Here is a 16,164-nt window from a genome sequence, read left to right on the forward strand (position 1 = left end):
AGAAACTATCACAACATTGCAATTTCTCTCTAGGATTAATAAAGTATTTTTTAATTTAATTTCAAAAGGGTTCAAAAGAAAACTCCAATAGCAACGTTACTACAAAGGACCTTTGAGAAGACTTAGGGGAAGGTGCACTATTTAGCTACACCACCATAAAAATGAATTGCATGGAGAAGTAATCAGTATGAAGTATTTCTCATGTCAAAATATTGTCATGGTTCTGGCTTTGTTTCTTGGTTTTCTTAGATTCTTTCTTGTTTTGGGTCTTGTCATGTTTTTGGTTAAAATTCAAATTTAAATTTTATTTGCCACATACAAAACCATACACAGTACAATATGTGGTGAAATGCTTATGACCACTGTCCTATATTTGAAGAATAATGAAAAACTATATTTGAAAAAGAATGAAAGCTATTAATATCAATAAGAAGAATAAAAGAATAAAAGAATACAAAAATATCAATATCTATAATCACCCTTGAGGGCAGTTTAACGTCCTTCAGGCGTCTCACGATAAAGAGGCTGCTGGGCCTTCTTCACCAGGGTGTTAACATGACAGGACCATGTCAGGTCCTGTGTGGTGTAAACACCTAGGTACCAGAAACTGTCCACTCTCTCCACTGGGGTCCCGTCGATGGTCAGGTGCTGGTAATCCCTCTCCTGCTTTGTGCTGAAGTCCACTATCAGCTCCGTAGTCTTGCTGAAGTTACAGAGGAGAATGTTGACCTGGCACCATGATTCCAGGTTTCTAACCTCCTCTAGATAGGCTGTCTCGTCGTCGTTAGATGTCAGGCCCAACACCACAGTGTCGTCTACAAACTTCATGATGTTGGTGGAGCTGAAAGTGGCCACACAGTCGTAGGTATGCAGTGAGTACAGCAGCGGGCTCAGAACACAGCCCTGGGGGGCTCCAGTGCTTATTGTGTTTCGGGATTTAAGTTCATGTTCAGTTCTTGTTTTTTTTATTTACCTGCACCGGTCTGCCTCCTGCCTCGTCTGCCTGCATTTGGGTCTTCACGTCAATGGCTCCGGTGACAGAATGAACTCACCAGACCCGGACCCAATGGGCCGTCCCTACATCCCCTCTGCGGTACTGGCTAGAGGGAAGTGAAATGGACTGGCCTCACACGGACAGGTGAGCTGGCTTGAGTGGCGTACCTCTCTGACGGAAGAGTCACCTGAGAGGTTGCCATTCCAGATGGGTCCATATTGGCAATCTGGACACCTCAAGGCAGACTCATGTGTGGCAGTGGCCAGAAGGAGGCGAGGATCCAGACAACCTCGCCTTGCACCATCACCGCCGGCTCCACGTCTCCAGTGTCACCGCCAGCTCCACGCCTCACATCTCCAATGCTGCCACCAGCTCTTCGGCGTCCCACGCTGGCGCCCAGGTCTTCTCCAGTGCTTCAACGTCTGATGCCCAGATCCATGCTGTTTCCCAAGGAGGTCCCAGGAGGGGACACTCCACTGTCTTGGAGCAGATTCTGGTGCACTCACCAGAGGTTCAGGTGCTGTCTATGTGGCCTAACGGCCAACCTTGGGGGAGGGGCCCTGTCATGATTCTGGCTTTGTTCCTTGGTTTTCTTTCATTCTTTCTTGTTTTGGGTCTAGTCATGTTTTTGGTTTATTGTGTTTTGGGATTTAAGGTTATGTTCCGTTTCAGTGTTCTTGGTTTTTGCTTGTTAGTGCACCTGGTCTGATTATTCATTCACATCACCTGTGTCTAGTTTGTCTGTCTGTGTGTTTAAGTCCATGGTTTTCAGTTCATTTTCTGTTGTTCCTGAGTTAAAAACCTTTTTTTTTTTTTTTTTTTTTACCTGCACCGGTCTGCCTCCTGTTTCGTCTGCCCGCATTTGGGTCTTCAAGTCCACGGCTCTCGCAACAAATATGGTGGATCATTTTGCAAATGCACATTTAAAAGGTTGGTGCATTTTGGAAACAGGTACTGTAAAGTTAAGAAGTTAAAATATAAGATTTTGTGTAAAAATATGAAGCATGCAAAAAATATTAAATGTAAAGTGTTGGACAAATTGATCCGGCTTTTGGGCTTGTATTGCAACAGTGGCATGAACAACATTTTATTAATACAGGAAAGAACTAATAGTCCTAAATACACCTTAACATCCTCAGCAGGACAACTCCTGATGTGCAGGCTAAGGGTTGTTATGACCCAAACATGGGTAAAGTCTTTCTCCCTGTGTGGAGTTTGTAACCAGGTAGGGTTTACTTTGGTATTTATCATTAACTTTATGTCCTTCTTAAATAAAGTAATCCTTTACCAGCTTATACGATCACAACAGGTTCTTAGGCTGACTGCACAACTGAACACAAGAAATGAGCGTTTGAAAAGAAAACAGCTAAAGGTACCAGGGTTGAATTTCTTTCACAATGTTTATACACAGTTTGCTACCAGTGGAGGGAGGAAAAAAAGCTCATAAAGGTTAACAGAAGATTTATTCGTCTCTCCCTGTAGAACCACATTTAGGTGGCCAGTGATCTTCCTTTTGGCTAGAAGCACACTGAAAAGGTAGAAACGTGAACAATTTGACTTAAAATCCTCAATATTTGTGTTGAAAAGCAGCCAGGCTGAGCTTCATGAAGCAACCTGCAAGGTAAGTTAAGAAAGACAACTGTGGAAAACTTTTAGATGACAATGTGATGGTCAACTAGCATTTAGCATTTTCTTTATTATTGATTTCAGGAAATAAAATCAGTTTGTGTGTTAGGCATAGTGTGAAAATGAAACGGTTGGTGGTTAATGATGTGTTAGATTATAACTTAACATGGCAGATAACTGACTGAGCTGCAGAAGCGTGCCACAATACGTCTCTAAACACTTTTGCTTCAAGTTGAAGTAAATTAAGTTAGGATCTCATGTGATGATGGTGTCCTCCTAATGATGTGCCTACTGTGGCTTTACTTGAAGATTCTGCAGGAAAACCCTGATTTTGGACAACCAGTGTCTTGGTGAGTTTTCTTTTCCTGTCTCTTTTATGTTTCATACAGAGCTAGTGATCCTGCTATGAAATGCTTACTGAGAAATGTTTTTTTTTTTCTCATTCACAAAAAAAGGTTGTTTTTAAAAGTCGCAGCAAGAGGGACAGCTCGCTGTTTGTGGTGGTTGAGTGAAGTCAATGTTTAACACAGCTGCTGACATCTGATTTTACACCACTGTATTAAAAAATTGGAGATAAAAGGGATATAGGGCATGGGGCAAGGAAGGATCTTTGTGATGGCAGAATCAGTTCTGGATTGACTTTAATTTAGTTGCTCAACAAACACATGACAACGAAGCAATAAACCTAAAGCAGCCTGATGTGGACAGAACTGTGGGATATGGTAAACCTGAATTAAACATAATATGATAGCAACTTATTTGGTAGTCTGTTATTGAGGAGATTTAGAGGCTTTTTAACGGCAATGTGTCACACAGCATAACTATGACCTGAAAACAAAAAATATGAGCTGAGGGGCAGAAAAAGATAAAGATTCATTGTCTGTCAGTGAATTCCTTGCTCACTAAAACGTCAGTCCACTCACTTGGAAACACAACACCAAGTGTCACCGAGACTTCAGGGCTGAGTGAGGAGAAAAGTCCCAAAGGGGGTGTTCAGTTTACAAACCAGAGCCTCATTACTGGGTGATATTGTTTTCCCACAGCAGCTCCTGACAAGGCAAACAACACACACTTAAAGTTACCCAGTCCAGCTCAAGCCATGTGGCACGACTGTTAAGCTCAAATTAGATTATAATACTGATGCTTCTCTTTAGGCAGTGCTCATATTGCAGCGATGCAGCTCACATGCTTGGACTATAGACTGCTGCCAGACTAGTTTTGAAAATGTTATCGTTATGAGGGAGAAGAAAGCAGCCATTGATGAGAGAAAACGCTGCCTGAGGAGAAAGTTTTTTTTGGTGATAAAAAGAGTTGTTGTGTTGCCTAATTATGTAACAGGCTACAGCGTGTATGTCAGGAAATTAGCCTCCAACATGTTGCTGTGGAATAGCTTGGGATTAGCTGTGTTAACTCTGCTGCTTCATTCTGTCTTTTTGCTGATCAAACATCTCACCTGGGGTCTTCTCTGGACTTTGACCAGTCATACTGAAGAAGGGCTTGTTGCTCATACTTACACATAGTCAAGGAATGTAACAGAACAATAAGGCATGGGTGAGCTTGAGGCGGTCTTAATTATCCTTATGACAGGAGAAAGAAGGATTTTCTTCCAGCTGCTCATCAATTCCAGCTCTTGGAGTTTCAACTTATCGTTGACAGAATGTATTTTTTTCAAACTTTTTGGGAGGTAAGCACCAGAATATTCAAGCTATGACTTTTTTTTAATGTCTCATGATTCAGCTGCTCTCCTCATATCTGACTGCAGTGTTCAGGCATAAAATGGAGAGACTGACTTTTGTTTTGCAAGGCTCAGGCCTTGGATAGGAGCACCTATCCAAGCACAATGTACTTTCAAAGTATCACATTGCCAGCACAAATAATTTATTCTTTTCTTCTCGTACTGAGTTTGCTGATAATCTGTTTATGTAAACTCACAGAGAAATCAAGCTAAACAAGCACAATGAGAAATAAGACAGGAAAAGTACTCTTTAAAAATAATTTGTATCTGGACCAAGACTATCTCTTTAACCTTCAGATGGACTGCTTATCTTTGTTTTTAGCCAAGCTGACTCTAAAACATTTGATAGGCTAGTAACATTTCATGCAGTAAATAAAACATGAAAACTGTGGTAGTAAATGCTCCATAACTGATACACATGTGATTGAATTTCTTGGGAAAATTAACTGATTCAGAACACGTTCTGACAGTAGCTACTGTTTATATTGCACTTATTCTTCTAATGGTCATAGAAAATGTGAGGGCAGTTTTCAGTAGCTGTCACTCTTGGAGTAAGAGTATTTTCTGTCAGTCAGTCCATACAGAATTACAGAAATCTGGAGAATCCTGCATGATTGTCTGACTCACCATCCATTTCAGTGACAAGTGAGTGACATGTATGTCACACATGACATTTCATCAAGTTCTGCTTTAATTTGTGTCTAAAAAGCTGCAGGACTGCTGCAGAATTTTAATGCTGTAATGCAACATTATAGCTGTTTATTAGCTGCTTATTAGTATAGGTAAATTGAGTGTTGCTAATTTCAGAAAAGTCATGCATGACTGAGAATTAATATTTCTCTGCTAGTGCTGGTTTAAGTTTCTAACATGGTTTGAGTTCAGTCACATCACACAATCCTGGAGTATAACTCTACTGCAGCAGGTTGGAAAACTCCAGTGTTACAGATGAGACGTGCACTTTAATTTTGGCATGTCACCGGTACCATATAGGCTTTAAAATCTTTAAGACACTGATATGCAGATAAGCTCAGATTTGACCTGGTTGTGGCTAATTTCATGGACTTTTGTGTAAAAACAGGGTTATACTTGCTGTTTAAGGTAGGATGAATTCTGAAGTTAAAAATACTGATATAAAGATTTATTTGACATTTTCAGTTTTCCCTCAGTGGCTCTAAAATTGTGCAACCACAACAGAGCAGAAATAACATCAATTCCTTTGAAACGTTGTGGCTCCTTAGTTGCAATACAGTAGTTAAATGTTAAAACAGTATTATATCTTTTGGGTATTTATAATTACTTAAGAAGACAGGTTATAGTTTTCACGTCTTTTTCTCTGAGAGACACCAATGAGAAAAGTTTGTATCTTCTAACCAAAGACTACAGTGGCTTCAAACACATCCATGCAAGCATAAATGCACAATGTGTAAAGTCTGTCATGATGTTGATTCTTTATGAACTTTGGTTTGTGTGGTTTAAGGCCAGGACATAATTGATCCATGCTTTCTGAGGTCAAGTACTTTCAAGTTGTTGCTATTTCATTTTCATATATAAGTGGAAGTAATTCTTCTTTGTAGAACTGTGACAATGTCTCTGCAGGGAAATGTGGTTCGTTTTTCTTTTTCCTTGAATGTAGCAGACCTGTAATGATGACATAATAAAGTATCACAGAGTAAGGGGAGTCATCAAAGTTAATAATTTGTCAGTGTTATCACAATTGTCTCTGTGACATGTACTGTTTTCTCTCTTTATGCTCTGGACACACAGTCTGTATGCAGGTAAGAATGTTTCTGCTGATTCTTTTTACTCAATATTTATTAACTGAGAAAAATAACAGCAGGTTTTTAGATTCTCTTTCTGACCAGGCTGCTTAAACTCTGGTGCTTTTAGACAAGCCAATATCTTTAGCTATTAACATTCTGCAGACTATTATATTTTCATGCACATAGGCTGTATAGTGTGTGTGTGTGTGTGTATATATATTATTCTTTACTCTTTACACAAATAATTAATTTAAAGAAAAGAAGTGTGTATCCAACAAGTGGAACCTTAACGGTTGGGTGGTGAAATGTGCTATTGTCTGCCTTATAATGATTGCATTAATTATAATAATTCTGCAACTTGGATATCATTTCAGCATAGAGGGTAGTAATAGACATTAGAGTGGAGCAGATATATAAATTAATAATTTTGATATTCCCTTGTTTATCTCCGTTTTTTGGGGGGAGAAACGTTGTCAGTATTAATCTGCTGCTTTTGCATGTTTCTCATTGTGTTAGGGGAAATTACATAATTTTATGGTATCAATGTTACCACCTTATCATTTTATTGCTGTCATGATGCATGTGATGCAGTCCAAGCTTAATGAAAGACAAACTTGGGCGTAGTTGTTTTATGATAGCCCTTGTACGAGTGAAGCTGTTAATCAGTTTGGGATGTTCCTACTCTGTCACCATGTTCTATCGCAAGTTCTAGTTTGTGCTCTCGAGGAACTGCTCTGTACAAATTCTCTTTAAGTCTTTTAAAGTTCTGGCAAAAGTGCATAAATTAATGCAAGCTGTGTATGCAGACAACTGCAGCAGTGGTTTGATAACAATCTTTTCTTCATGTTAAGCAAACCGTAGACTCTTGACGCATGCCATGCACATGAAAGAGTGTGTCTTTTGCTGCAGGGAGGGACTGAAACTATAGATGCTCAATAGAAGTGTTCTGTCGGACTGATCAGATATTTTTCTTTCATTTCTAATAAAATTATTGCGTTGTGATGTGTGGGATTTTTATGGTGCATGCACAATATTTCAAATCTGAGAATAACTTGCAGCTGGCAAAGGCTGTCATAATTTAACCACAAATTATTATTTTTATTTTTTTTATTTTTTTTTATTTTTAATGGACAGACATGGCTGAAATGTCATCTTCCTACAAAGCTACTGCACAGCAGGGGTTTTTATTCATGTCCATCATGACTCAGAGTCCTGCTGGTTTTCATTTGCATCCCATCAAGAACTCATTTAAATTTCAGAAGATGACTGAGTGATATTTAGTCTGTGAATTTTACACATTTATACATAAGCATAGTTTTCTGATAAATTCTACATTTTTATTTCATAAAGATTTCATTTTGAGCTGTATTGGACAGTCTAAAACCCCGTAATCAGGCTCTGCTTCCACTGCATGGCTACACAGCTAAAAGTTAAGATGTAGTTTTTCCTGTAACGTGTTAAAGTGTTGCTGGTTATGTTACCACTAGGTGGCATACTCAGTCTTTGGTCCTCCACCAGTGTGAAATTCTACTGCAGTACAAAGCAAATCCAGATCATTGTTGTTTCTCTCTGTAGTTAGAAAGTTTGTCTTAAATGCTTGGGTCTGGGTAAGATTAATTTTTACTAACTTAACTTTAAAACTTAACTTTAAAGCCTACTTTGTGTGGTACAATCCTGAACTTGTGACCAAGTTCTGATCCTAATCCTGTATGTTTTTCTTTGTGTTGCATGTCAACACATAGATGCACTGCCGTTTCCTTTTCACCAGATGATTCACTCTTTAGTTTCTATGAGAAATTACACTTCCCCATCCACGTTGTGAAACGGTTCTTGCATTCCTTCTGTTATTCCATGTTAACTAGATGTGTTGAGCTAAATTATGACCTTATCTTTTCAGGTTGCTGAAAGTTAAACATGGACAAACCAAAAGATGGACAAGCTGATCACAAAAAGAACAACTCAGAGAAGAGCTCTGAAAAGGTTGGTATGATTATGCCACAATTATTTAAGGCCTGGAAGTAATTTCTTTGACATGTACCAAATGATATAACACGGTGTCTCTTGGGAGGACTCAGCTATGCCTGGTCTGATATATGGGCTGCCTGCACTGTCATGATAACACTATTTAGAACACGGCCATCCTTGTTGTTTTCCTGTTGGGCCGTATCTTAACCCAGTGTTTGAAACTGCATGTCTCAGATGTGTTCCTGCTCCAACACACCTGATTCAGATTAATTAACTTTCTCACTGTGTTAGTGCAATCCTGTTAAGGAGCCATTCCTTTCATTCAGGTGTGTAAAAGCAGGGTTACCTCTAAAACTTACAGGGCAGTGAGGACCAGGACTGAGAAACACTGCATTAACCACTTGTGACCACAGGCATGTGACTAAACTTGTATTATACTTCAGTTAGTATGTACATGATTTTTGCTATCTGGAAAGAGCTCAAAGATCTATTATTTAAAACCCTGTTCCTGCTCTCTAAGGATTTGACCTGTTGAAAAAACACCCCAGAAAATAACTTCACATGTGTCTCAAAGATAATTAACTGATAATCCTGACTTGTGTTATACAAAAGTAGAGAAAATGTATTATTCAGTGGAAAAAGATTGATTTATGCTGTGCACACACAAAGTCTCACATCTAAGACACATGTTCGTTATTCTGTTTATGAACATCTGTAAATGTTTATAACTTTTCATAAAATCTCTATTTATCCTCACCCCTCACCACTTGTGACAGACATTAGCATTATGGCTTTGATCTAGCTGCCTTTCCTGTTCCACTTTATCACCCTCCACCTAGTCAGTCATAAACCACTCCATCCTACAATCCGCTACGTAGCTTTTCTGCTATGCCAAGTGAGCGAGGTCCCAGTGGAAATATTTCGTACAGCTTTATCTCTTTCTGTTTGCTGAAACTGTTATTAAAGGTGAACAATATCTTCATGACTATACACCTACATTTAAACCTTCCAAACACCCCCCCCCCCCCCAGTAGGAGTGAGACGCATAAAATGCACTGATGCATAAATTTGTTCTCACATAAAAGAGAATGTACCTGTCAGTTACTATGGGTTGTATTTTGTAAAATGCTCTGAAGAAATGCATCGACCCACATATAATACAATGACTTAAACATGAATAATGCCTTAATGTTTGAGTAATTCCTCTTTAATGTTTAATGTTTTCTTGCATGCTTTACTTGGCAGGTTTTACAGATGGAGGTAATATGTCTTGATGTAGTATTGCTCTGTGTAATGACAACTTGCTAGACTTAATATTTGTACTGCACATTATATTACATGCAAAGTCACATGTTTCACTAAAAGACACAACGCAAAGCACACAACCTAAATTTATCTCAATTTTTTTTATTTTAATTTTTTGTTAAACATTAAGAGGTGCATTATAAGACATGTGATCTAAATTTATACATTATCAGTTATTTGCTAGTACTGAAAATTATCGCAATGGTAAAATAATATGTTAAGACTTTTCTGATGATCATTCACATAATTTTTTTTTGTATCATTGAATGCAAATTGTTGGTGTAAAATTTGAAGTTCCCTATTTTTTTAAGTGTCGTTCAAAGCTAACAAAGGACATCATTAGCGTGAATGTCTTTTGCCAGAAATAATGCATGTAGCATAACTTAATTATCTAAAATATTCAATTTATTTAGAATTCAAAGCTTACCTGGGTATTCATTAATCTCCCTCTTTATTAGCTTCTGCATAAGTTGATCATATAAATATTTTGTCCATTACTGTAGTAACTACTTTCTTTTCTTTTTGCTTCAAAAGATTAATATGGAGATACTTGCACACGGATTGCTTGGCTGTGCACAGAAATGGCTGCAAATCTTTTGCTGAACATAGACAAAATGGACAAATTTAACACATTCAAAAGAAAAAAAGAACATGACATCTTTTTTTCACTTTTGTTTTGTTAATGAATGCCTTCATGCTAATATCTGTGCATTGATAAACAAATTAAAATTGTACAATGCATAGCCTTTGCCTGATTGTGTACCAAGTTTGCCATCGACTGTGCTTGGGTTACCTGTGTGTACAGGTCATGCTAAACCTCAAAGGGACACTGTCGGTTTCCATCATCATGCATTACATATTGCAAGAATAAGATTATCAGCAGTACATATATATGGGCAGAAACAAGACTGAGTTGAATGATACTTGAATTTTCTCTATTTTGAATTGTGAGAGCTTTAACTGTCAGCATTTTTTCAATATAACCCCTCATGCAAAAGAGCGGTTTGAAGATGTTGGAGTAGGACATAACAAGGTGATTAAAATCAGTGGAAGCGCAGTCTCAGCAGTAATCAGGAGGTAGAGATTGAGCCTTTGTGCCATTAATCATAGCTGTGGCAGACAACCTCCAACAGTAAGACAACAGACAGTGCACTGCTTGCAAAGTCTAACTAATCATAAAAACGAGTTTATCAGACTTGCCGCAGAGGTTTTGGAATTTCAACTTTCTGTCTGAAACAAAATTGCACACTGTGAACCTGTATGTATGAGATCCACAAAAATGATAAAACTTGCCTATGCTTATAAAACTTCAATATGAAACTTTTGTAAAAACAGCAAGAGATCTATTGGAAGAACATGAGACCTATAAATTCATTCAGCTCAGATGAGGTCCAACGTGTGTGTTGTGAGCCTGCCCCGGTCTGCCGCTGTGAATACACTGTCAGTAATTTGTGATGGTGAAACACAGAGGTGGGAGTAAGAATGAGCCTAAAGTTTGATGGGCAGATTATATTTGTAGATGCCACCATGAATACCTGATATTCCTGATTACTGGCTTAGAGGACTTTCTTACTGGAAGAGAAGAGGAATAATCCAGCATCAATCCAAAGCATCCTGCCTCTAAAGAAGTAAAAAAGGGAAAACTACAGGGTAGATGATGTCTTAAAACTTGCTCAACACTGGTATCCTCCATGCTGATTACAAATAAGTCTACTTATAAAGGAGTTCTGATTAAAAATAACACATTCCTAATCTCTTTTCACTAAGATGTGGTATCTTGCAGGCTGTTGTTGTTGATTTTAAACAGCTCCAACAGAACTTCATTTGCCACCCAGGTTGTACTCAACTCCCTAATAATTTGCTTTTATCATTATTAGGTCAAATCCTTAAATGCCTGTATTTTTCTTCCTATCTGTCACAAAAACTCACACTCGTACAGTATTAGCCCTTCCGAGTCTTGTTCCTACATGTGTAGCCGTGTAGCTAGGTTGCTGCTGCAGCATTTGGTCTGCAAGTATATTATGCACTTTTTTTATATAAATGCTCTTTGTTATTTACTCATTAATACATGGATATATAGAAAAGTGATGATGATGTTATTTTAGATTGGACCCACACCACAGCAATGGGATAAAATTATTTTAGGTCTTAGAAATTACCTCACAATGTTGTCCCATGTATAATAATTTAAAATTATGAGAGGAAAATGCAGGATTATATCAAATATTTGTTTCCATTCCTTAAGCTTTCCTCTGCTGTGACAATGAGCCCAATGTTTCAACCCCTTAGCTCACATAAAAGTCAGAACACATTCATGTTACCAAAAGTATAAGTCATAATACTCATTAATACTCCTCAGCATCTTCACCACCTTCTGGCTTAAATGTCAGGCTTGCACTCTAGATATGCCATAATGTAATTTTGTCAAAAAATCTGCTAAGCACGCTCATTGTACAGGGAAAAAATGGTTTAATGATGGCATTTCCTTTTTCTTTTTTGCTTTTAACCCCATAAATGTCAGATAACAAGATATGTTCTGTCCCCTGCTTTTTGTCCAATGATTTATTTTACCAACACTTTTTCCCATCATCTGTTTAAATACCAAAATCTAATTTCATTCCCTCTTTCTTTCAAGAATCAACAGTGGTATTGACCATGACATTGATAGGAAAAAATTTGTTTAAAGCTTTGCCACAGAATACATTAAACAACTCACAAACTTCACCGTACGGGTTCTACACAAAACAACAGATGCTCATACCGTCCAGCCTCTACCGACTCTGCCCAAACACACAGAGCTACTGGCTGGAGGTCATGAGCAAGCTGTCAGGGATTCTCAGCCTTAACTTTCCAGCGTGCTGCATAATTTCTTTGCTTTGTGATGTGTCCACCTTAATTAACCAGAAAGACAAACCAAAGCCCTTGAGATCACTTGGGAAAAAAAAGGGGGGAATAAACAAACTCTCCACAAAGCGAAGTTAAGATCACAATTTTATGTATTTTGCCAGCAACTTGAAGCTTGTTTGCATCTTCAAACGTGCTTATTTTCAGTTGCAGGTGTAAAAATGTATAGAGCGTGCATGCACTATATGACTGCATATATCTGTTTATTTACTTAGATATGTGTGCATTGTAATAAATAACGTCTTGCATGCCAATCACCTTTTTTCTGCTGCACGAAACAGTTTCAAGGCTGCGCTAGAAGGCCAATAATGTTAAAGCAGGGATCTACTCAAAGGTAAAATGAAGTGAAAACCTGACCTAAATACCTGGACCTATATAAAACACTCCCCATGGCATGCTCTGACCTTAACGTTGATGTGACTGCCAATGATGAAGCCTGTGTTTGTGCAGCCAGCGTGGATCTGTGTATCTAATCTTTTGTGTTTTTTTCTCATTAGCAACCAATCACAGCCTGCCTGTTTAGTGCAGCCTTCTTCGGGGCCCTGGGTTCATCCTTTCTTTATGGCTATAACCTCTCTGTGGTCAACGCGCCTGCTGTGGTGAGTCGAAGTGTTGGCAGCCCTGCTGAGGGAACCCACTATTGATTGCTCATGTTTTCTCATTGTGTTAGCACGTCTCACAATCAATATATCCTAAATTAGACTATGATTCAGTTTCAGAGCAAGGTTTTTTATAACATTACAACTTTGTTTTGTGCTAACAGGAGTAGTTTACACATTGTTATTACTGCTGCTTTTAAAATATAGTTATGATTCACCCAAAAGTATTTTATATTTATATATTTGACTTTTTATGTGAGTACTGGACAAATAGCTTTGTGCACTGTGTTGGTTATACTGCATGAAATGAGGGAGCTGTTCTACTAAGGTAATGATGAAGGTACTCACAAGTTTAAAAGAAGCAAGTAACCTTCACATTTAAATTGAATGCTTTGAAATGTAATTTACAACACAATATATCCACTTTATATTAGATTTAAAAAAAAAATAAAAACACACAAACAAAAACATGTCACAGAGGTCTAGTCTGTTTGGTTTAAGGCTGTAATATGAAATATCTATAAATGGAAAACAATATTGCTGTCTTCCTCCAGTAGCTCTGCTCTCTTCCCTCGCTGCTTTAAGCCCCTTCCTCCAGAAGATGAGTAAGTGTACTCAGTACAAAATCCCTTTGCTGTGATTTAGATGCTATCATTACTATCTTACCTGATCGAGCATAGAAAGACCAATAATGGAGTTTTCAGATCCTCAAGGAGATGCACAACAATATAAGTTCCTCTCACACCATGTAATCCAGTGACACTAAAATGGTTCCAGCTTGTTCAGTTTTAGTAGAAGCTGTTTTATCCCTAAACTTTCATATCACTTTCATGTTAATGCAGAACTAATTATTTAAAAAGTTTGATCATAATCCTCAGAAGTTTTTTTTTTTCCATCTATTTGATCACACAAATTCCAAATTGGATAAATAAACTAATGCATGTAAAATGACTACTAAGACTTACTAAGACTTCTTCTGGCACAACTAAGAGACATCCATCAGTCATAATCTTCAAAGCAATGACATGTGAAATGAGTAACTTCTATCATTTTCCAACAATGTCACCTTCTGCAGGAAAACCGTCCTGTAAAAGTTACTCTGGCATTCAACAACAGCTAAAGAGTTGTCTGAACCAGACACATCTTCTATGGCAAGATATCACAGGACACCCCAAGAGCTCTCTTGTCCATCTCCTGGATCAGGGTTTTCCCTAGCGTGAGGATCATGCTATAAAATTTCAAACAGGTGGTTTTAATTTTGTGGATGATCAGTGTATTCAGCTTTACGAAACTAGACAAGATGTTTTCGGTCTTTACATGTTTTGTGAAGAAATTGCTATTTTCAACACTTTCAGAAGTCAGGCTTTCCAGTTTGGCCTTGTGTGTGTTCAGTGGTAATTAGACGCCATAGGTAATTTAATTAGTATTCAAAGATTACAGCCTTGAGCTCAGCAGATGCCCACACAAACATGGGAAACGTACAAAATGCAAAAGGGATTTTAGTTTTTACTGTAAAATACTGAAGTAAATAGTAATTTGTGTTTCTTCTTGGCTAGAACAGCCCTGGTTTGCATGACCACAATGTGAGTGGGTGCACCTTCATTAGTGGCTGCGCTGGCATAAATCTGCACAACTACAGTTAAAATGGCCAAATGAACCTGTTCCGTGTTTTCTCAGTGATTGATGATGACTGTAATTGTGGGTGCGTGTGTTACCACACCTTAATAATTATATACTACAGGTAGACCCTGTAACACATCTGTCATAGAGTGGCATATTGAGTTCAGATCCTTTGAGGCTTACCACTGGGATATTTGAAAAAAAAAAATACTGGGAACAAAATAATGAATATAAATCCATAAAAATGGGGAGAGAGAGAGAGAGAGAGAGAGAGAAAAAAATTGGCCAAAAAATTTTTGGATGCGAAAGACCCAATAGGAAGACCCTTCCAATAGGTAGAACGGTTAGAAAAATAAGATCCAGTATTAAAAATTGTATTTATTTTATTTTCTATATTTGGGCACTATGGATATACCACAGTAAAGAAAAAGCTAACCCAAAATCTGTCTCTTCTTAATTACTGCATGAAAGCAGATACAACTAAAGGTTAGCAAGTGAAGAAAAACAAGAACAAAAGCTGTGAACATATGAAGCCAACAGATGAAATTATCATACACATTGCAATTGGATTTTATTATCATTATCTTTTATACAGTAGACTAGACTTCAGTGGGCCCTAAGCAGAATAAGTTTTGGGGACCGCAGTTATGTTACGTGACACAAACATTTCAGATGCGGGTGCAGCTCTTACAGCTTGTGTGTGTGTCAAAAGGATGATGCAACATTTTGTTTCAAACAGTGAAAGTCCACAGATAGTTTCCTAAATCGTTTTTATTGCATAAAATATGATCCACCATTCACTCTGCTCATTAAATGTGTATCAAGCAAGTCTATCCTAAATCGTTTTTATGTTATCCACCATTCACTCTGTATCAAGTATGTGAGTAAGGTAATCAAGACAAAAAGACAGGCGACGACCTATTTAAAATTAAAAGCAACGTTGCCGTTGATCGTGACATTTCATAAAGATACTGGCATGTCCATAGTGGTGTTTGAAGGACGGAGATTTAACGTTTGTGGACCCTGACCGCTGCTGGTTGGGACATTGCAGGACGACAATGTTGCTCCATTCTCGTCTCTCCTGGACCGACGAAGCCCAATAAGCCTGCACCTGCTTTCACAGCAATACGCGTCACAGACATGATCTGGCGTGTCTCCAGCCCAGCGTCTGAGTTTCTGTTGCCACGGTTACCAACTATCGTTTAATCAGCGAGATAATTTACAGCAATGAGTCTTTTTGACTGGAACTTCTTTCATAGGTGTCCATTATCACTTTTTAATGGACACCCTCCAGCCAATCAGAATTGAGTATTCACCCAGACCATGGTATAATGTATGTTAACTTATTCAAAACACTCTAGGACACTATTGTGCAACATTATTGCATATAAAGGACTGTTAATTAGGCCCCATAAAGCTGTAATAACATGCATCTCTATTTAACATACAGGAGGAAAATATATAACAAAATATGCACAATGCACACAATATGCACACAACTTAGTTATTGCACAATTAACTTAGTTAAAAAGATACTGCATAATCATGCAGCAGTAGCACCAGTAACTAAAGCAGATGTTTGTGTGGAGTGTGTGAAAATGAATTTTTTAAATATAAATTAAATGCATGGAAACCTTAATGTAACTTTTAAAGTTA

The 16,164-nt window shown here is 37.9% G+C and overlaps 1 protein-coding gene across 7 annotated transcripts in view; it reads left to right on the forward strand.

The window, feature by feature from the left end:
- The first annotated feature begins 1,862 nt into the window (after positions 1-1,862).
- slc2a9l2 (solute carrier family 2 member 9, like 2) overlaps positions 1,863-16,164 on the forward strand; it is a 108,781-nt gene continuing 94,479 nt past the window's right edge. Inside the window, exons 1-6 of one of the 7 annotated variants that reach the window (XM_041979489.1) lie at positions 2,277-2,366; positions 2,489-2,615; positions 2,930-2,970; positions 6,120-6,130; positions 8,013-8,095; positions 12,790-12,888. In XM_041979489.1, coding sequence (XP_041835423.1) covers positions 8,030-8,095; positions 12,790-12,888 — 165 coding nt within the window. In that variant the 5' untranslated portion in view covers positions 2,277-2,366; positions 2,489-2,615; positions 2,930-2,970; positions 6,120-6,130; positions 8,013-8,029. Of the gene's footprint in view, positions 1,925-2,276; positions 2,367-2,488; positions 2,616-2,929; positions 2,971-5,353; positions 6,131-6,379; positions 8,096-12,786; positions 12,889-16,164 lie in introns of those variants that run through there. The other 6 variants (XM_041979482.1, XM_041979485.1, XM_041979484.1 and 3 more) reach the window with 6 other exon arrangements.

This window comes from Melanotaenia boesemani, chromosome 3 (assembly GCF_017639745.1).
Source record: "Melanotaenia boesemani isolate fMelBoe1 chromosome 3, fMelBoe1.pri, whole genome shotgun sequence".
Taxonomy (NCBI): domain Eukaryota; kingdom Metazoa; phylum Chordata; class Actinopteri; order Atheriniformes; family Melanotaeniidae; genus Melanotaenia; species Melanotaenia boesemani.